The sequence below is a fragment of the Polyodon spathula genome, chromosome 2 (assembly GCF_017654505.1).
Source record: "Polyodon spathula isolate WHYD16114869_AA chromosome 2, ASM1765450v1, whole genome shotgun sequence".
NCBI classification, from domain to species: Eukaryota; Metazoa; Chordata; class Actinopteri; order Acipenseriformes; family Polyodontidae; genus Polyodon; species Polyodon spathula.
Window position 1 is genome coordinate 98,989,108 of NC_054535.1, and position 22,610 is coordinate 99,011,717.

Consider the following 22,610-nt stretch of genomic DNA (forward strand, 5'->3'; position numbering starts at 1 on the left):
TACATCTCTAATGTACCAGACACTACTCTGTTTTAACACCCGTGCATGCAAGAAACATGGAAACGGCTCCTCTTTCACCACAGAGTTGTCAATCAACTCTAGTTCTGGAAGAGTTCAGACCAATTTGGATGCACTCGAGTTGGCTGTCCATGGAAACAAGGTATAAGACAGGTAGGGTTTAATTCACCTCCTGAACCACAAATCTATTTCATCAAGTGGGCGACGTGCATGAGCAGCTTCAATAAGGTTTAATTGTGGTGGCGACTATTTGGAGAGCATCATAACATGTATTTATTGCTTGAAATTTTATATGATCGACAGTACCCAAAATAGTGCAATTCTGCAGAACTTTTCAACCCCCCCCCCCCCTCTTTCTCATTTTAACCTTGTATTTATTTAATACAACTTCCTACTTCACACAGTCCTGCCCCAATCAGACAAATGCAGCAAATCGGTAAGCTGTAGAGGTCTGATTGAAACCATCCTTGCAGGAAGTAATTCCCGTCCCCGGACAGGTGTGTGTGCTTTTGGTACACAAATATTTTCTGCAACAGTTTGTGCAATTCACGCTCTCTTTTCATGTTCAGTAAAATCAACCCTAATTTACAGTCTTTGTAACAGAAAATACTTGAAGAATCTGTGAAAGGTAAAATGTGCTTCTAATATTTACAAACTGTAACTTGTTGCGGACACCAAGGACACTTTTTTTTGTTTTCAAATTCATGTGCAGCAATGTTCATTTTGTATTCAGATAGTTTCTCTGCCCTTAAATAATTTCTTCATGCCGCTGTTCGTGTCTCTGGTTTCTATCAGCTGGGAATAATGTAACATTAAAATGGATATGGTACTGTGTCATAAAGTGGCTATTGTAAATTCTTGTATGAGATTTCATATTAACAATTGCAGATGTTTTGCCCGCTGTATGCAATGTGCATATACTACTGGGTTCATTAATGACAAGTGAACCTAAGTGTTAGATTTAATACCCTACCACATCCAATTTACGCCAAACTTGGTGCTCATCGTTGTTAAAAGTGAAAATGTTTTCAGCCTGATAGGGTCAAAAGTAATGCAGTTTGCTTCCTAGCCTTAATGTTTTACTAATTGTAGTGGGACTTGTTTTGGTGCCTTTTAATTGGTAATTGCACTAGGAATCTAAATTTATTTTTAAATTGGGGAGGAGGGGGAACCCCTCAAAAAATAAACCAACCCCTGTCCCCTTTTCTATAAAATTGAGTAACACATTTGGAACACGTAACCCTAGTCTTTCTTTGAAATGTTAGATTTAAAGACCACATGTAGAAGCTGAAGTGAGACCTGGGCTTTTGAACACTTCATAGCATGTTCAAGATACCCAGCATTTGTCCCCTCTAGCTAGATAAACAGCCCTGATTTCCTCCCCCGCCTGAGGGTGCATGGATTTATCTCATTTCTTCAGAGAGGTTTTCAGTCACTCCGATCAAAACCTCCTCTGCTATGTGCAACCATATCTATTTTTTCTTTGGCTTTCGCCTGAGACATCTTGAGATTCTCGCAACGGTTTGATTCTCTAGTAGAGAGGCAAAAGGACTGAAGCTAGTTCTGGTAAATGGATGAATCTGTGTAGGCATAGTGTGTCCTTAATGGTCAATGTTGAATTGAACCTGTGTTCTAGGTTTTCAGCAGTGCACATTTGAGAGATGCTTATGCTTTCTAGACTTGTTACCCTTCTATAACCAAGTGACCAGCCACATTTACCACGGGCACATCCAGAAACTGTGTTAAATCTAATGTATGGCCAACTATAATTAAAGCATGGAGTTTCAAAATGTCACTTGATATTGTATGTTTTGTATATTGACAGAACATGAGTAAAGCAGACGGCATGGCTTGCCCCGATTGCCAGTTACACACAATGATTCGTCTTTCACAACTCTGTGCTCTTCTTGGATGCTAAGCGCTTTCATTTTTAGTTTTCATTTTCACTCTTGCTGATAAACCTGTCCATGTTTAGGGCAATGTTGACTTGCTGACTAGAAACTGCTTTAACGTTTTAGTTGACTAGTTGTAGCAGAAAGCACAGGGCAGTGATGTCACTACCTAGCAACAAGTCTTGGTGCACTTGAGTAGAGAGGTAGACTCATGAAACTAGTTGGTGACATAGGATGATGAGATGCAATTGAAAAGTTGTTGCTTTTTAGGTGAAAAAGGGTTAAATGTATTTTCATTTCACTTATAAAATTTATCAGCAGTCAGATGATAAAAAGGTATGTCCCTGCAGCAAGTCTTGACCCTATCAGACTAAACTTTTTTTTCTTTTTGTCTGAACAGCTCTGAGTTTGGTGTAAATTGGGTAGGGTGTTGCCTCTTCGATTTGTCATGGAATGACCATTGGTCATTGGATATACCCCTGTTTTAAATGATGCCTTTTAAAAACTTTGACTTTAGATTATATTGCCTCAATGGCCATGAATAAACTGTTCTCTTTCCAGATGAGGTCAGGAATGGTACATACCGCCAGCTCTACCACCCAGAACAGATGATCACTGGGAAGGAGGATGCTGCCAATAACTATGCACGTGGCCACTACACTATTGGGAAGGAGACCATTGATCCCGTAATGGACAGAATTCGGAAACTGGCAAGTGGCTGTTTCTCCTACTTACCTTGAAATATAGAACCTATATTTGCAGTATTTTTGAACCATCGATTTGGGATGTTTTCCTTCCACTGACCCAGGAGATGCTTCCTGTGGGGGAGGGGGTTGGATTATGTGGGGTGCTACCAGAACTGTAGAATTGGTTGAAACAAGTCACATTTAACCCATACACACTACTTAATCATTTTAGTTGTATTCATTGTAGTAGCAATGTATGCATGAAAGGCTAATCCACGTTTTCTGATTACTTTGAAATCTCTTTGCTTTCAGGCTGACCAGTGCACAGGACTTCAGGGATTCTTGGTTTTCCACAGCTTTGGCGGTGGTACTGGGTCTGGATTCACATCCCTGTTGATGGAACGCCTCTCTGTGGATTATGGGAAGAAGTCCAAGCTTGAGTTTGCAGTCTACCCTGCTCCACGTGTTTCCACTGCGGTGGTGGAACCCTACAATTCTATTCTGACAACCCACACCACATTGGAGCATTCGGACTGTGCCTTTATGGTAGACAACGAGGCCATATTTGATATCTGCAACCGCAACCTGGATGTAGAGCGTCCGTCCTACACCAATCTAAACCGCCTAATTGCTCAGATTGTGTCGTCCACTACTGCCTCTCTACGGTTTGACGGGGCCATGAATGTTGACCTAACAGAATTCCAGACCAACCTGGTTCCCTATCCCAGAATCCATTTCCCTTTGGTCACCTATGCTCCCATCATATCTGCTGAGAAAGCCTACCATGAGCAACTGTCTGTGCCAGAGATCACAAATGCCTGCTTTGAGCCCTCCAACCAGATGGTGAAGTGTGACCCGAGGCGTGGGAAATACATGGCCTGCTGTCTGCTGTATCGTGGGGATGTGGTACCAAAGGATGTGAATGCAGCCATTGCTGATATTAAAACCCGGCGCTCAATCCAGTTTGTTGACTGGTGCCCCACTGGCTTCAAGGTGGGTATCAATTACCAGCCTCCCACTGTGGTGCCCGGGGGTGACCTGGCCAAGGTTCAGAGGGCCGTGTGCATGCTGAGCAACACCACGGCTATTGCAGAGGCCTGGAGCCGCCTGGACCACAAGTTTGACCTGATGTATGCAAAGAGGGCCTTTGTTCACTGGTATGTGGGGGAAGGTATGGAGGAAGGGGAGTTTTCAGAGGCCAGGGAAGATATGGCTGCTTTGGAAAAGGATTATGAAGAAGTGGGAGCTGACTCTGCAGATGGGTTGGATGAGGAAGATGAGGATGAATATTAGTCTCAAATTCCATCAACTTAAAATCTGTATTTCATGTGAATCTAGAAGATTATTTAAATCTATACATCTTATGTTTGTATTCCTAATAAATGTGTGCATTGTACAAGCACTTGTTTTGAGTCTGTGTGTACAGCTGTAATTGCAATATTACTCCCACATTCTTGAATTGTACTTGCAGCCATGGGGCATTCTCATTCATTGCATTTTTTTAAATCCAATTCACCCTAAAGACAATTGATTCTGTGAGAATCTAGTCTCCTGAGTAGTGCTTAAATTTTTATTTATATGTAAAATCCACCCCATGTAGTTTTTTTTCCAGTTAAAATGGACAATCGCTCAGACTAACATGGCCCTTTTTTATTTATACTACCTAAATTTGCAAGCAACACAGATTTACAATCCCTGCTGAATTTAGAAACCTGTATTGTTATAATATTGTGTTGTCAAACTCTAGTGTGGTTTGACAGTGTATCTTGTTTTGTCGTATTGATTATTTTTATTAATTTATTTTAAACCCCATGGAGGGGGGGGGGTTAATTCACACAAAGTAAACAAAAGCTTAACTTTGTCTTGGAGTTGCGAACCAAACTGTTTAGCTGTCTAATGACCAGGCACCTAAGCTGCTTATTGGTTTCAAAACAAATCCCCCTGCTTAAATACCAATCTCTTAATACTGGTGAAAACAATTACTCAACCCTGGGAAATTACAGACTAGCCCCTTCCTTCCAGGCATTCTGGGAAATGTAGTTTGGCTGGTTGACTTACCTATCAGGACTACACTTTCCTTCTGCAATTTATACACCTTCTAGGAGTCCTTCTAGATCTTCCTTTGACAGTGTCATAAATTTTATTATATATATTTTTTTTTAATGGAGTGAGATGTGTGTTTTAAATCCTTTGCCTACATTTAATATTGTTTTACATGTGTTAGTTATAATTCATGGAGTAACCTAAATGTCTTTACTTATTATTGGATTGCTGTTCTATCAGCTGATTCAGATGACGTATGCACTTGTAAAATTAGCTCTAATGTTGGAGTAGCTACTGCAATCTTTACTGCATTCTAATAATGGTTGATCTGACACCAGCCATTGCAATGGCTGGAAGTTGTTTTTGTATATAATGCTAATTAACTCTTAACATGCTGAAGAAACAAGGAGTATTGGGCAGCTTTGTGTTTCCACTTGAAGGCCCCAGTGATGTACTCTACTTGGCTCAATTGAGATGGGTGTTATGCTGATATGCTGGGGAGGCTGCACTGTGGTTGATCCCCAGAGCCTGCATTGCAGCCACTGTGTGTGCTGATGCACTGGGGATGCGAAATATGCTGATCTCTGGAGCCAGCATTACACTACAGCCATCAACACCAGACACAAGGATATCTACACCATCAGATGGAAAGAAATGCAAATGGATGGAGATGCAGATGGATCACATTGGTTTACATCTACTCTGATGTAATGAAAATCAGAAACATCATCAGGGACGGCCCTAATGACAGAGAAACGCTACTATCCATACATTTTATGTATGTATGTGTGTATATATATATATATATATATATATATGAACCTCTCACTAATGACTGTGTCAATTTACAATGCTTTTCATTATCATTTTCTTAGGGTGAAGAATGATTGGAACAAAAGCTGAATTTTGGTTCCAGATTTGTCTGGCCCTGAAATGTTTTTCAAGCATCTTTAAGATAAAGGGTTTGTAGAACTCAATAAAACTGGCTAGAAGTACATACAAGCACAGCTTTGTAATACACCAATACACTACTTCAGGGCTCTAAATTGGTAACAAAAAGGGCAAGGCACCAAAATGGCTTTCAGTTCAATAAATGTGTAGAGGGCACACTGCTGTGTGTACGTATGTATACGTGTGTGTGTGTGTGTGTGTGTATATATATATATATATATATATACATACACACACACACACATACAACACACACACTGTAACAATGCTCTTTAAAAAGGCTATCAAAAAATGTTTTGCTTTGATACTGATGTGATACAGTGTGACGAAGTGCCCGCCCCTGTGTGTATTTTCTATATCTGTTGTGTGTGGTGTGTTAAACGTTGGTGTATAGTCATTGGTACACGGGATATAAACGGGTCTGTGTAACACGAGTGTTTAAAATGTATATTTGTATTTAGGCACGGGATTGTACATCACTTCACGTACATTTAAAGTAGTTAATATGTGAGCACGAGGTTGCACATAATTAATTCACGTGCTGGGATTCAAGTGAATAATTAATTAGTAATTAAATCCCAGCACAACAGTATATATAGATGCACATTTTACTCACTCGCAGTGGGGTGTTCGGTGAGTAGGGAACGGGAGAGAGAGAGTATTAATTGCTATTGCGTGCTGGTGGGACCAGCATGATACTTGTTAGTCTGTCTATCTGCTCACTGTGTTTGTCTAGTATTGCCCGTTTTGTGTGTCTATTTATTTTGGCGTAAAGTGCCGTGTCCTGTTGTTTTCAGTTTGTTTAAACCTTTTATTTACAATAAACCGGCGCAAGCAAGCGTCTTCATCATTTCATTTCATCCGTCCTGTTTTGTGTATTTATTTCCTGGTTCTGCCGCCGCCCCCTTGGCTCTCTCTGTGACATGCAGCTGTTTGAAATGTCTTTGTATCAGGTGGCTTGTATCTGATACTACATAGATATGACACCTCTTGAATGTTGGCTATTCTATTTAATTCTTTAACTATGCTGTGACAGGGTGCTTGTGTCACATATCACCTCACATGGAGGTGGAGTTGAAAACGCCAGCACAGCCACGCAGGATTTATTCATACAAAAACAGAAAGTAAATAAAGGTGGTCATGTGATGTTACCCGCAATGGTAACGCACAGAGGACACATACAGCAAGCTGTACAAAAGGCAAAACAAAACACAATACAAAAACTACAAATAAAACGTTCCACACAGGGTGAGCGCTAGCCTTGTAAACGAGGCGTCCCGCTCCAGGAACCAGCTACATTACGTAACCCTTGCTATACGTTACAAGGGATCACTATCCCCTAAACTAACCTACTGATGAGCCGGTATTCATACGATGACTCCTGCTGCTTCATACGGTCTTGGCTGGGCATTGCCTTCACAAGCACCGCTTGCAGTTTCAGGGTTGCGTAGCTATCGTTCCTGCAGAGCGACTCTCCTCCTGAGTATACACAGCTCCCCTCTGGCATGGCATTGCAGTTGCCATGAGCTATCTCCAGTGGATGTTTTTAAACTGACGGACACTCGGTCAAGACCCGCCCACCTGCTGATTGTGGACCGGCAGAGCCAATCATTTGCTGCCTTCCCCATCAACCAAGCCCAGCAGGCAGCAAGTCTCAATCAAGCGCCCGTCTGTGAACAATAATTCAGTCACACAAATCAGCTCCAAAATGATACACAGTAAATCCATTTCCACATATAAAATTACACCAACACTAATTCTTCCATTGTGCAGGGCAATCGTCCTGCCACATATTAATTGTATATTTAAGTATAATACAGGTTAGGGTAGAATTTGGCATGTATTGTATAGCACTTTATACAATATTATTTATTTTAACAATTGCAGACATTTTGCATGTTCTTTCTTTGCCTTTACTATTGGTCATTGTGTATACCATTGTTTAATGTGTTGATGCTATTTAGAAAGTTCTTGTCAAAACTCTTTTTCAAAACTCTGACACACTCATCTAAACTTTCTCTTCCCAGATGAGGTCAGGAATGGAACTTACTGCCAGCTCTACCACCCAGCACAGTTGATATCTGGGAAGGAGGATGAGCCAACAACTATGCGCGTGGCCACTACACCATAGGGAAGGAAACCATTGATCCTGTAATGGACAGAATTCGTAAAATAGTAAGTGATTTTTTCTCCTAAAAGTCTTGATCTAGATTCCATATTTACAGGATTTTTAAACTCCTTCAGCAGTGTGTGACGGTATATGTGACTAATTATAACCCAACCTTATTTGTTTAACCCTCCAATTAAGTTTGCCAAGTAGTAGTTATGGGCTTTCAAGTTTTAAAACCGCCATAAGCTTTGACATGCCCACTTATAGAATATTTAACAGTCTTCTACATTAAAAACATCTTTTATATATATATACATATACATTCTTCTAATGGATATATTTTCTTTGTTTGCTCTTGGCTTTGATTATATTTTTTACAGATGAAACTGTTGACAAATTCTGTAAAACTCAATACAACAAACATACTACACAATAAACATTGCATAGCTTGTGACTCAGTGATATCAGGAGTCATAATTAAATCTTGGTTTTAAAAAAAAAAAAAAACCCAGCAATACATATTAAAAAAACAGCCCCAGCAATATTCTAAAAATGTTCTTCAATGATTGTACTTATTCTGTACACTTGAACTTTGAAGTCCTGGAAATAATTACAAGCCTCAGGCACTGAGCTTTAATGGTGTGTTACCTTGTCACCTTGGTGACCAGGACGGTTTGGCTGAAACAGACACCGATGATGTAAGCATGCGTGCTGCGCTTTTAACAGCAGCGTGCTATAGAGCAGCATCCAGATATAGAGCCGAATTGGGATTTTTTAGAAAATGCTGAGTTTGGCATTCATACTTGCAAAAAAACATTGTCCAGATACATACCAGAGTTCTTCGCTGCAGTAATGCAGCTTACCTGTACTGTACATTTCTGCATTTGCATTACTTTTTTGCACTTACTTTTGATTACATTCATAGGTTTTAATCTTTTTTTTTTAAGAGTGTAATGCATGTCTTAAAGATTTTTAACTGCATTCATGCTTGTTTGTTTTGTTTTCTTTACTGGTGATTGGGGGACATTTTGAATGTCAGATTATTGTGTGGGAGTTTATACTGTCCATTGCTTACTGCGGGTGAATCACATTAACACAAACACGCCCGTTTCTAAGCAGTGGCAACTGTACTGGATTTGTCCTACAGCACTCTGACTGCTTTTTAGGTCTTGTAGACCTTTATTAACCACTGTGGTGATTCCTGGCCAAGTCTATCCTAACACTCTTGTTTTCCCATTCTCTATCACTCTAGGTTCCCCTTGGGGGGAAGTAACAGTCGCTTCCCATCCTTGGAGGCCGATTGGTTCGGTCTCACCTCCATGAGGGTGGCTCTCCATGAGCCAAGGGGAAACCCTGTATGCTTTACTAACTATCTGCTTTCATGTGTGCCAGTCTCCCTCTCTGGAGACCCCTTCTTTGCATGTTTATTTCTTTTTGTCTTTCAGCATTCCTGTTTCCCCACGTGGCTCAGCCTTGGAAGTCTGGCCGTGCCCACCTCCCTAACCGTAGGCGATCTTTGTAAGCCAGAGAGACTTCTAGACTTCTGTTTGATTTATCCACTACCCTTCTCTTCACTTCCTCTTGAGGGAAGTAATGCTTGCTTCCCAACCTTGGTGGCCGATCGGTTTGATCTCACCTCAGGTCCTCTTTCTAAAGTCACAAGCACATAATTCCTATTTCATTTCACACAACCCTCACTCCCGCTCCGTGAAGTAATATCAATGTTCAATACTGCGACAATATGGGAGGAAATCTAAGAGAGAACGGCCTTGCTTATTTATTTGTTTGCATTAATAAGCAAAAATAACTTGATCCATAAGAAGAGATTGTGGTAAAGCCATACAAATGTTAGAAATGAGGGCTAATCACATCGTTGTATTAAAGCAGCAAAATGCTCAATTGTATACAAAACGGGTGAAATTCTGTCGGTACTCACTGGGATTTATTTTAATGCCGGTACTGAGACTTATTTGATCTGCTTTTCATCGAGCACCTGCATTCCACTCTTACACAGCCCACTGGCATTCTGTTACAAAACTAAATGAACCAATGGCAATGAATTTACCTTAATTTTTGGCAGCAAGATCACGAGAAGTTATTTGTCAGCTTTGGTGCCAGTCATTATTAAACCAATCAGTCAGTCTCATCTGCCTATGGATTTATGTTATTGGTCAATGTTGTCTAAATAATGTGCTGTCGGTATCCTCCCCTGATATCGACCACTAATTCACTGCATTCTAGGAAGCGCTTTCTTTTCTTAATTTACTCTGTAATGAACAGCTATGCCTTGCACTAAAATGTGTTGATACTAGGCTTGGCCACTCCCCCAGGGAGTTCCGCCCCTTGTAGCCTCTCAGAAGTCAAAACATTGAGAAAAAGAGACAGGAATATGGCAGATAACTACAAGTTTACTACAACTTACTAAGTCTGTTTGACCAAATATGTCACTCCCCTTAGAATAGCATGCAGGGGGTTATATGTGCATCTGCAAAGTTTAACACACATTTTTCTATGTGCTCCAGTAAATAAATAAGACTACTGTATATTGTATAATCATCTGCAGTTTTGTTTTTCGCAGGCAGGTAGCAGCAGTGCCAAAAAATGTAAAAGCGATACAAACAAGTACCTGAAACAATGGAAGATAGGAAGTAAGTTTACCACATCAGTCACTCTGTATGACGTGATTGAAAAGTTGCAACGCAGGTTTCCTGATGTATACGTACTAGATAAAAACGTTAGCAATGATGAGAGTTTGAAGGGTGAAATCTATAGCATAAAAAAGCATTTCTAAAAAGTTATATGACTTTTTGTTGCATTGTTGTTATAATGCTGCAATTGTAAAAAAAAAAAAAGTTATTTTATTATTTATATTGGTATAATTTATTTATATTGGTATAATGCTACAATTGTAAACAAATTGTTATTTTGTTATTTAAGTTCTATTGAAATGATATATTTCTGCATTTCATAATGACAATAAAAAAGTGTGTTTCACAAATAAGGCAAAACTCCTCTTCCACTGTTTGACACAACACTCAGATTAGCTGTCTGTGTGGAGATAACGACAACAGAGCATCTAAAGAGTTGCAAATCAATCAAACCTCTTTAATATATATTTTTAAATGCTTATTGTCTGTTTAAAACAAATTAGCTCCTGAAATAATACATAGGCTTTATTGACTGGCTGTACTGTACATATTAATAGAGGTTTTGTTTTTTAGTGTTTACTGTAGCTATATAGCTCATTGGCTTTTATTAAAGCTGGAACAATTGCTATACTGCAATTAAGAACATAATTTACAATTAATCCATTATTGTTCATATTGTAGCTCTTATAAGCACTGTTAGGTTTTACCCCAGGGAGACAGCAGGCAGATGCAGTTAGCTCAAGCTCTTTTATTAAAGCCAGTGAACCACCAGCTAGCCGAGTAGTTAAGCACCACTCACACTCTCCCCATTCAGCCCTAGACAGCCACTCCTCCACATATGAACACTAAACAGGCTCTTAGGGTGCCACCTGCCAAAACACAATGAAACAGCCAAACAACCTGTGATCTATGTGATGTGATAAACAACACAATAAAATACAGCAACAAATAACATTTAGAATATGAATACAGCAATAATTTAACATTCCAAGCGTCCTTTTTGCCTATTTATATAATCCACAACTCTCTCCTGTCTTTTCTCCAGGAGGTGCCTACCAGATTGTAGTGTCACCAAGCAGCCAGCAGATGGCAGCAGATCACAGGTCGGCCGTGCTTGCTACACGGAGAGCCGCTCGAGCACAACACACCGGTTCCTCCCAGTGGCTGGACAGTTTGGGACAGTTCCTTCTTCCACCAGGGGCTGTACTCCCAGACCTGGGACTGGACCTGGAAACTGCATCCCCGGCATAGGGTGTCATACACACGCATCTGTCACTGGCCAGCTGACGAAAGGTGCTACCAGGCGAAAGCGTGGGTGACGTCCAATCGTTCTGGAGCTGTTGGAGGTACGCCAGTCAGGCTGGTTCAGGGGTGTCTAGCTATGTGGCTTGGCTTTACGAGGTGGCGTCTTTTTAAAGATTGCTACAATACTATTCTGAATTCAACACTGGTTATTGTCATTTATGCATTACAAAAGAGATGGCAGTGAGAATGAACCGGGAAAGGTACATTCTGTTTTGAGTAGTATAGATAGATATCTTGAACAACAGCATATCTCTCATGGTTTATGATGTTACATAACCCCTCAATATATTAGTTGATATTTATGTAACCATAGGTATCCTGTCTCTAACTGGAGGAGAGGCAGCCTGCACTACTGCTCAGTTTAACGAACCACCCAGGTAGTTTGATGGAAAAGGAGGATTTCATCTGTAATAAGAATAAACATAAAACTGGTACCAGGGGATACAGTCCTCAAACAGCAACACAGCTCACTGCAGCAGTAATCCATTACACTGCTGAACACATTGTGATCGCATAGTGAGTTTAGTATTCAGTAGTATAAATAATAAAAAATACTTTCAAAATTCACAGAACTAGTCAGTTATATTAAGAACTATCAAGCTAAAAATGAAATGTATCCAAGTATTTCAAAATACAACATTTACCGTTCAGGGGCTCATTTCATGAACGTGATCTGCGAGGAATCGCCGTCACAGTGAGTTTGCAAGTAAAATTTTAAACTTTTGTGTTTCATGAAGGGATTGCAGATTTTTCCAGGGCTGCTATATCGCAGGTTTTCTACTGACATCTGCGACTGCCTGGAAGCAACCTCGAGTGCCCTTTATCATCGCAAAAACAAACTGAGCATAGAGAAACCCCGAGACATTTGCAATGGCGCTGATTTTACTCATTGTCGGTACGGTAGAGAGATTAGAAGGGAGAGGGTGTTTAGGGATCAATCAAAACCTCTTGATCTTTATACTGGTTCTGAATTAATAGCAAAGTATAGGCTGCCTAGACTGGAAATCACAGCCCACACTACTGAACAACATTTCAGAACGATTTGCCAGCGGTGAAATAAGTGATGCATGGCTCTTGGGAGACAGCGGGTAAGTTGCTTTTGTTTGATCTCACCCCCTTGGCGTGATTTTATTTGGTTATCTTGCTACAGTAATGCGTTTAAGATTTATTTATGTGCCTGTTGTTCTTTATTCACAATGATTTACATCTATTTAACCATGTAAGTAAATAAAGAATGTATTATATAAATAAAACTTTGTTTTTATAACATAATGAAAGATAATTTGATTAACAAACTTGTTTACAATATACATATAAAGCAACTGTACAATATCACATGCCCACAAGAAAAACATTGTTTTTCTTTGATTTCATTGATATTGTTTTTGAAAAAATAAATGGACATTTAACATAATATTGCTATTTTTAAAATGGCATTAATTAGTTAAATCACAAACGTATATGTTCACATGATTTGGTTGTTTCTAGGCCTGCCCTACAACCTTGGCTGTTGACACAGCGCTGCACCCTTCCAGCAGAGCCGAGGAGGAAACGTTACAGTGCAGCTCACAAGAAAGGAAGGTGCGTCATCGGAAGATCGTTTGGCATTTTAAAGATGAGATTTAGATGCCTGAAAGACCAATCAGAGTTATAGGATCGTGTCTTATTCTGCACAACATCTGTCTGTCAAAGAGCAGCCCCATACCTGAGGCAGCAGACAAGCAATGATGATAAAGAAGACACTGAAATTTTAAGCGAAAATGACACTTTGTCAGCAATAAATGTTAGATCCACCCTCATTATAGATTTGGGACTAGAGCAAATACAATTAAAAAAAAAAAAAAAAAAAACATTCCAGTTGCATTAATAATGCCACACCACATAGTTTGTTGTTGTATTTATTGATTTATTTTTAATTTTAATTTTAATTTTATTGGGTTTGTACAGAGGTATCGGCGCTGTGTTTTAGTACGAGAAATCCCGGGTTCACGCCCACCCTCTGCCTGTGTGTGGATTGCCTCGTCCTGGGTGCTGCATCTGCCTGCGGGAACCGAGATCGCTACATTATTATTATTAGTTATAGCAGTAGCAGTGTTATTGCTGTTATTCATCCTCTTCTTATTTGATGTGTTTTACAGTAACATTTTGATACAGATAAGTTTATTTCTAATCGTTAAGCTTAATATGTTAATTGTTGAAATGTATAAATATTGTATACCCAGTAGAAGACATAAAACATTATTTTTCCAGTTTACTTATTTTTATTTATGTATTTTAATATTAAAAATGATCAAACAAACAGAACATTTCACAATAAATAACAAAATTCAATAACATGAACATATAAAGTGCAGTTCACAGTAAAAACAACAGGAAATACTACTGTCAAACCAAACGTAGTTATAACTCAGCTTTACAAGTTGTAATAAACTAAACTTGTGCTTTCTTTCTGACTGGCAATTGTCGACTACACAAAGATAAACTCCATCTCTTCTGATTCCAGTCTTCTCCTCTCCACCTCCAAACACTCTCTTCAAAGCCATGTGACTCTTTCAACTTTCCACAGCCATGTGACTCTTTCAACTTTCCACAGCCATGTGACTCTTTCAACTTTCCACAGCCATGTGACTCTTTTCACTCTCCAATCGGGCGATTGAATTTGAATCTGATTCAGTCATGCGAAATATGAAGTACCCAATCTTTCCCTTCTCGTTTTATAATGAGCGTGTTCAACACAAACAGCAGTTTGAACAGCCTCTGTACTTTCTGAAGTGGACACTCACACACGCACACATACTGATAAAAGAAACAGCTGGATATGGAGCGCCATTTGTGCCAAAACTATCCGGCCGTTAGTTTGTCAATTTGTTTGTCAATTTATGAATTGGTCAATTTGCCCAGCAATACGTCCATAAATTTCTCAATTCATAGAGTAATTCGTAAACGTATTTGTTAATTTATCTAATAATTCATTCATTTGTCAATTCATTAATACGAAAGGCTGTATATTTAAATTCAATACATGTACAGCTATGGCCAACATTTTGCATCACCCTTTAGAAGTAACTCATTTTGCTTCATAAAGTCAAATGAAACCTGCTGAATAATGTTATGCTAACATAAAACTGTGTACTGCTTTGTAGTTTTCTGACAACAAATAAAAATGTGACATTTCAAAATCAAACATGAAATACTGGACTACTATTCTGTCTTCCAGTAGACTTTTACTATATCATTTTGTAGTTTATTTTATTGCATGATGCTAAATAAAATACCTAAATTATGTTCATATGCTGTAGTTATTTTTTTAATAATGTCTCAATCCTAAAATTCAAGGTGTTGCAAAACTTTTGGCCATAGCTGTAGATGTGTATGGTCTTCTGTTGGGCCTGTTGTTACGTGTGAAAACCTGCCCCCACCAGACATTACACAGTAATGTATTTCATGCCATGTCTTGTCCCACTGGTTTTGGTCTTACACCACAGATAGCTTATATCTGGTTCTGTTCAACATGATAATCACTTCAAACAAAACTCAATACTACTAAATGCTATAACATGAATATCTCAACATTTTACTTACAGTATGAAAAAAAATGAAACAAATATTGTGGACTTCTGGACAACTAAACACACATCTTAGTGTTAGTATCATGCCCTAGTGCCATATAATGTCAAAAGTATAGGCACTGTGACAACTAACCTGTGTGACAAGGAACCCCGGTCTCCTATACAAATAATAGAGATTATCAGTTACCATGTCTTGAGTACATGTCTTGGAGTTTTTGTTGACTCAGAAATGTCTTCATCTAGACAATGTGGGGAAGCTATAAAGAGCGACCTATTATTCCGGGCTTAAAAAGTCATATGCAGACAGGCTAAATCAAGGGAAGTAATGTGAAAACTGTAGAATACGTAGTCGACCTCATTCAAATATTGTTCTAAAAGTATTGACAGTGTCGACCCAAGGGAAATTTTTCAGCCTGAAAAAAGAAACAAGGACCAGGGGTCACAAATGGAGCTTAAAACAATGGGGCATGCAGAACAGAAAATAGGAGGCACTTTTTTACACAGAGAATTGTGAGGGTCTGGAATCTAAGCTTTCTTATGTTCTTATGAGTAATTACAAATAGAATAATGCATGGGTACTTAGAATAGATTATTACATAATAATATGTATCAAATTGGTTATGGCAAGCAATACACTAGACCAGAGGCTATTTTTATATATTCTCTCTTTCTTAAAAATGTCACTGGCAGGTTGAGTAGTAGTTCCTAATCATGTGCATTTCATTTCCAAAAAATTAAGAAATGTATTTATTTTTCCACATTCCCCAATTATTTTAACGTGTTCCTGGTTCTTTTCAGTTACCGTTTTTATCTTTATCTGTCTTTACCTGTCTGTGAGCTTGTCTGGTATAGTCTAGCTACCTAGGACTGAAGAGATTGCTTCTGTGATAAAATTGCATATCAGCCTGGCTCGTTTCACCTATTCTCATTCTCATTCTCTCTCTCTCTCTCTCTCTCTCTCTCTCTCTCTCTCTCTCTCTCTCTCTCTCTCTCTCTGTGTGTGTGTGTGTGGAGAGAGAAGGTTGAGCCGGCAGTTGAGAGGTCATATTGTCACATGTTTTGAATGGAATGTAAATTAATACTTATCCTTTTTTTTATTGCAAATGTGCACTTGTGATAGCCCTATAGCTACATGTGTGAATTTTGGTCTCTCCTGTGATTACAAGTGTGTTGACGTGAACAGCATAAGAAGAGCAGCGTGCAGTAACTTGACAGGACATTCATTCAGATTAGATTCCATTGCAGTCTGCATGGAAAAAAACAGTATATACAGCATATAGTATAAATTAGCAGTCCAAATAAGCTGCATACCTGCTGTTTTTTATGCATTAAAAAAGCAGAAATACGCACTAAATTTAAATTGAATGCATAAAAATGTGCAGAGCAATTTTGCTACACAGCTTGTCTGCCTCTCTTAAAACTTCCACTAACAACTACACCTCCCAGAATGCAGTGTCTTCAGTTACTAGGAAACCACAAGGAAAACACAAGAAAAACCAACCCAACAAACATTATCCAATCTCTGGCTAGCCCCATTGTCTTTGCAGCCAATTGCAGTAAGAATAAGAAAAATTTGAAGTTACGCAGGTTGAAGTGTAAACACCCCAGTCCAGCTACAAAGTAACGTAATTAATTTGCAGAGTCAGTGTGATACCTTGAAAAAAAATGTGCTGAGCTGATAAAGAACTTTGTAGAACACACTTTACAGCAGTTCAAAGTGACACTGCAGTTAAAATGGAAAGCTCTTTTCTAATGCATACCTGTGACGAGGTACTCCCCGCCCCTGTGCGTATTTTATATTTTGTGTGCATATGTATTGTTTTATTGTATTATTTAAAATGCACTCTTTTGTGTATTTAAAACACGCTATTTTACTGTTAGTATTATTTACAGCCTGGATGGGGTTAAAATGCCCCATCCGGATAAAATCGTGAGAACGCATGCTCAGCAGCGAGTGATTATTAACTAACTGACCACACATATGAGAAACCCTGTGCCGAACGTGGTCGGGGGGCAAACTAGGTAATTGATAGTCAGTTAATCCCTCAGCCACAATATAAAAACAAGCAGCACGATACTTGTTTTTGTTTTGTATCTGTTTTTGTTCATCAGTTTTGCACTTTGTTTTGAGTGCAGTGTTTTGTTTGTTTAAACATTTTATTTTTCAATAAGGCTGTGCACCAGGGCATTCATTCACTACACCAGCCTGGTGTGGATAGTCATTCATTTCCTGGTCTGACGTCACACTGTAACGTAAAGTACTGTTCAGTGATAATTGCTGATTCCAAAGGCCTGCACAAACAAAAGGTACCAGTATGTACCTTTCTAGGCAGCACTTTAAACTGTGCCTTATAGTGCTTTTTACTTGCAATGTTTACATTCAATACTTTCGACCATTTCATTGCTGATGCGCTTCAAAATGCATTCATATTTAACAGTATAACTGTCTTAATACTTTCTGAAAGTAAAAAAGATTCTAGTACACATCTTAATGGAATCTCTACACTTCAGTTCTCTAGCATGTCCAGATATACAACAGCGACCAGCTGAAAGTGTCAGTTTCATTTTTACAAACTTACACAACACACTTTCATGGTTTACCATGAGTACAAAGCTACACTATGTGACCCCCCCCCCCCCCCCCCCCCCCCCCCCCCCCCCCCCCCCCGCCCCCCCCCACCCCCCCCCCCCCCCCCCCCCCCCCAAAATAAAACAAATAAATAAATAAATAAATAAAATAATGTAAAGGTGCTAAAGTAAAAAGGCTGAAATACAGAAATAACAGATAAACAAAGGCCTGGAATCATTTTAAGGTTATCATTTAAACAATGCATTTATATCTTCTGGATTTTTCTCCATGGACTTTAGTTACACTGTCTGCATCAGTAATGAAAAAAAAAAACTCTCAAAGGATGAAGCCTAATTTAATGATAAAAAATAATGTATTTTTTGTAAGTCATCCTGTCAGAAGTCAGATCACAAGAGGCTGAAGACTTTCTTTTTTGCCAGTTAGAAGACCTCATTACTTTAAGCTCTTGTCCTTTTATTCTTAACTGAGCGTGAACTATCTATAATTAAACCTGGGCTCTAATTACATGTCCATCAAAGCTACCAAAAATCTTACCACTGAAGGAATCCAAGCTTCAGCATTGGGGAAATGCTTGTCTAAGCTTTTTAATGGCCTTGAAGCCATTAATCATAGCAGCCTCTGACAAGTCTTTCAGATAAATTTCAGGGCCTAGCAGCTGCTACTTTTTTTCATAACCAATTTGAAATGAAAATTGCCTTTCTCTGCCACACGTCATCACAGCTCTGAAATGATTATTACGGTTTAATAGAGATGGGAGTTTTCCCCTCCTGTGTTCATGATGCTCCCAAACCCATTGGTGAGAAAACCAGAAGTATTGTTAGAAGAGACCTACTGACTGAGTGTCAGTGTGAATCAGGTAGAAAAGATTGAACCTAGTGGTGTAGCTAACCAGCGGCTCTTCAGTAACTGATCAGTCTTTGAGGGAAAACCCTAAAGCTGAGGGAACACTAAGCCACTTATTTTTTTTTCCGGAACAGTGGTTGAAACAGGGTTCCAGGAGACCTAGTTTGAGGCAACTTTGCTGTATCAAACCCCAAGTCTCCCCTGGTGTGCCATGCAGTGGCCTGAAAGGTAGTCTCCTGAAACCAAGTTCCAAGCCACAAAGTGGCTTCGTGTCCACTCAGCTTTAGAAGTCAAGCTGACAAATGTTATACCAAAGGAGGCACTGGGAAATATAGTTTGTTGAAACGTTTGTCTAGTTGGCTAGTATTACCTCAAAATTATTATTATTATGCTAATATTTACCCTTTATTCCTTTCTATACTATGAAATATAGTTTATTTGCATAATCAGAACAAATTCAATGAACTGAAACATTATATGCATTAAAGTCAACTAATAGATTGTACGAATCATCTAAATAATGTATAGCTATTAGTAGACTATTGCTTCCCTTCTTCATCAGTCTAGCTTCACTTTTATTTTATTTTTATTTTTTTGAGGCACAATAACAGTAATTCAGAAATGTTATGGGTTGTGGATTTGTTTGTTGAACAAGTGGGATTCATTAACGAATGCTTGTGGCATCTATTAGTGATAACTGAAAATAAAAAAAATAGCCGAACATTTGAAATATATTTCCTATTGTTATGTTAAAAGTGCAGTGAATTAAGCATTGCTTTGAGGCGAGTGAGGTCTAATTAGAGTAACAATTCCTGACAACTTCAAAGGGGGTCCCGAGGCTACATAGTTGTATCCCGCTTTTCCTGTGTGATTCATACTTCTTATCTATCAAGAAAAAATAACTAGATATTACATATCTAGATATAGCTAGATATTACCGTTTACAACAAATTATTAAATGTCAGTCTGGGACTTAGCTAGGGACACCAAAATAATTTCCTTTGGGATCTTGTAGGCTACAAACCCTCAGTAACTGTATTCTATTGCACCAAGCACCCTGGATGCTTACAATAGCCAAATCTGATTCAAAATGGTAGTGGAAATGGTGTGATGCTATGCAGCCCTTTTCAACTGTACTGTAATAGTATACATGCTAACGCTCTGCTATTCATACACAATCTTGACAATTTCGATAAAACATTCACTTTTGTCCTTGCTGAGCTTCTTTCCATATTTTCAGCAGCACATGCTTTGAATCTGAATATCGTAGTGTTTATTTTCAGTGCCAGCTGGACTACAGTTCTTCAGAAGTGTAAATAATCCCATCAAAGGAGAAAAGCACATCAACCTCCATCTAACCTCTTAATAATGATGGTAACAGAGAGCTCTTTCCACCAGCCTCTGTCATTAGCATAAACGAATCCAGTCACATGCAGATATATCACCTGCAACTTTATTAACCCAATTACAACCCTTTTCTAATCTCCCCTATTGTGTCTGAGCTGATTTGAGAATCCCACATGCTGTGCTGAATCTTCCATGTGTAACAGGGTTTCTACACTTATTGAAAAATTATGCAGTCTACAGCTGTGGCCAAAAGTTTTGCATCACCTGGAATTTTAGGGTTGAGACATGATAATAATAAAAATAATATTTAAAAAAAAGCAAAACATAATTTGATATTTTATTCATCATCCTGTAATCAAAGAAACTCCAAAACACTATTGCAAACGTCTACCAAAAGCTCAAATTATAGTACAATATTTCATGTTAGATTTCGGATTGTCACATTGTTCAGATTTTAGCAGTCTTACGTTAAGTATACGGAAAACTACAGCGTGGTACATAATTCAATGTGTTAATGTAACATTATTCAGCAGGTTTCAACCGACTTTATGAAGCAAAATATGTTAATTCTATAGGGTGATGCAAAACCTTTGGCCATAGCTGTAAATCAATGATTACTAACTCATTACAGGAAATTTGAATGGAATCCTGAGGTTTTCATGTATATAAAGAATATAAATGTCATATGTAGAGGTTTTCTAATACATTTGCACACTACTGTACCTCAGGTAGTTTTATCTGTAGGAACGCAAGCTTTCTGCCCTTTTAAAAAACCACCTTCATCAATGCGTCAAATTGGCATTCATGTACTAGTCCCTTAAGTTGAAACACTGTGAAAAATACATCATACTTCAATCTATGTGAAAGCTCATGCAGCCCTTGGGTACCAGGCCAAGTCTCAGTGTGAACCCGGAGCTGTGTTCACCATGCCGAACATGCATCTCAACCACTGTACAACAGAGCTGGGAACATCACTTGTAGCATTGCCCTTACTCTCCTCCCCCCTTAACAACGATGAGCCACTGCATCTATACAAAATATCTGGAATAAAACCAGATTTAACAGGGAGGCCTGCAGCCACTTTGAATCAAGCTACTGTAAAATGGATTAACAGCAAGCCTGAGGTGGGCTAATTGATCCATTAAATGCATGTTTAGAAGACTTACCACAGTTCCCTTATGTAGAATTAGCTGTGATTAGCTATTTTTGGTTCATATAAATTGTTCAGGAAAAGATCCTGCTTTGCAAAATCCAAGCTGGGAGCTGGAAGTACAGAGTATGATAAACGATCGCTCTACAAGGAAGCATGTTATTTTGCCGTCGCTTTGTTAAACTTCATTTGGAAGCGTGAACATGCTGAATACAATTACTGTCAATTATACAGCTCATAGAAGAATTACCATCCAGCACTGATTACAGTATGTTAAATGTAGGTCTCATTTATTCATCAGTTATGAACCTCACGGACCGCATCAGCCTATCAGGTTCCATTAGAGCTGCCCTTATCCCTTATCCCTTATCCCACAGGCAGATGCTTTAGACAGCAATAAAACTTCAAGCAACCAAAGCAATGCAGTCCAAAATATAACCTCAACACAAAACACATGTGATTGTTTATAATAGCATTAAAATCCTCCTCAGCATTGATAACTGCCCTCATCGTTCTTCAAGTGCCCTCGCCTTTGACACCTAACGTTCCCTGCGGTCATTTCCATCAAATTCATTGGACAGCATGTTTATACAAAGAGGTGTACCCCTAATTTAGAAACCAAAACTCTGAGAACATCAGACATTAAAACACATGGTAAAAATACCCTGCATGGTTAAATATCTAAATGCAGTGTTTGCAATGCTGTTGATTTCTAGTTGACACCAGCAGATGTCAGTATATTCCAGGTAAATGGCATGCAGTGCCTGTCCGTGTGGACAGTATGTATATACCTGCTGCACTGAAATTCATTGGATGGATGTTACCCGTGTCATCAATCTTATGGTACGTGCTGCAAGCAATTTAAAATAATATACTTCAAGGTTGCTTAGGCTGTCTGATTACAGGCCTCTCTAGTAGTAAATACTCACAATGCATTGCGTTTGAAAGACAGAGATGCCTCAAATTCTGTTGCTTTGATTCTCTCTCTCTCTCTCTCTCTCTCTCTCTCTCTCTCTCTCTCTCTCTCTCTCTCTCTCTCTCTCTCTCTCTCTCTCTTCTTCTGTCTATTTCCATTGCACTGTATTATTATCATACAGACACAGATACAGCAGTAGACAGGAGGTTGTAAACATCCATGTAGATATACCAATAATACCATTTACTGTCTCATATTTACTAATACTAATAATACATAATAAAATCTGGGAATGCAATTCAAAAAGAAAACAGGTGTTAGTATAATCTGTCATCAAGTTGCTATGTCGTTTATCATGTCAGCCTTTGTCATCTATCCAACCATCATCAATTTTGACCATTCATTTAGAATACATATGAAACACTCAACGGTGGTGTATGGAAAGAAAATCTTTCTCAATGTCTTCAATATGTCAAAGACATTGAGAAAAACGTCTAGTCAAAACATTTACCATTTAATGTTACCAAATACACCATCAGATA

General features: G+C 38.7%; 1 protein-coding gene across 1 annotated transcript in view; it reads left to right on the forward strand.

The window, feature by feature from the left end:
• LOC121304982 (tubulin alpha-8 chain-like) overlaps positions 1–5,179 on the forward strand; it is a 6,272-nt gene extending 1,093 nt beyond the window's left edge. The window contains exons 3-4 of the mRNA XM_041236450.1: positions 2,472–2,620; positions 2,909–5,179. Of these exons, the coding sequence (XP_041092384.1) occupies positions 2,472–2,620; positions 2,909–3,889 (1,130 nt within the window). The 3' untranslated portion in view covers positions 3,890–5,179. The remainder of the gene's footprint in view (positions 1–2,471; positions 2,621–2,908) is intronic.
• Positions 5,180–22,610: the final 17,431 nt, after the last annotated feature.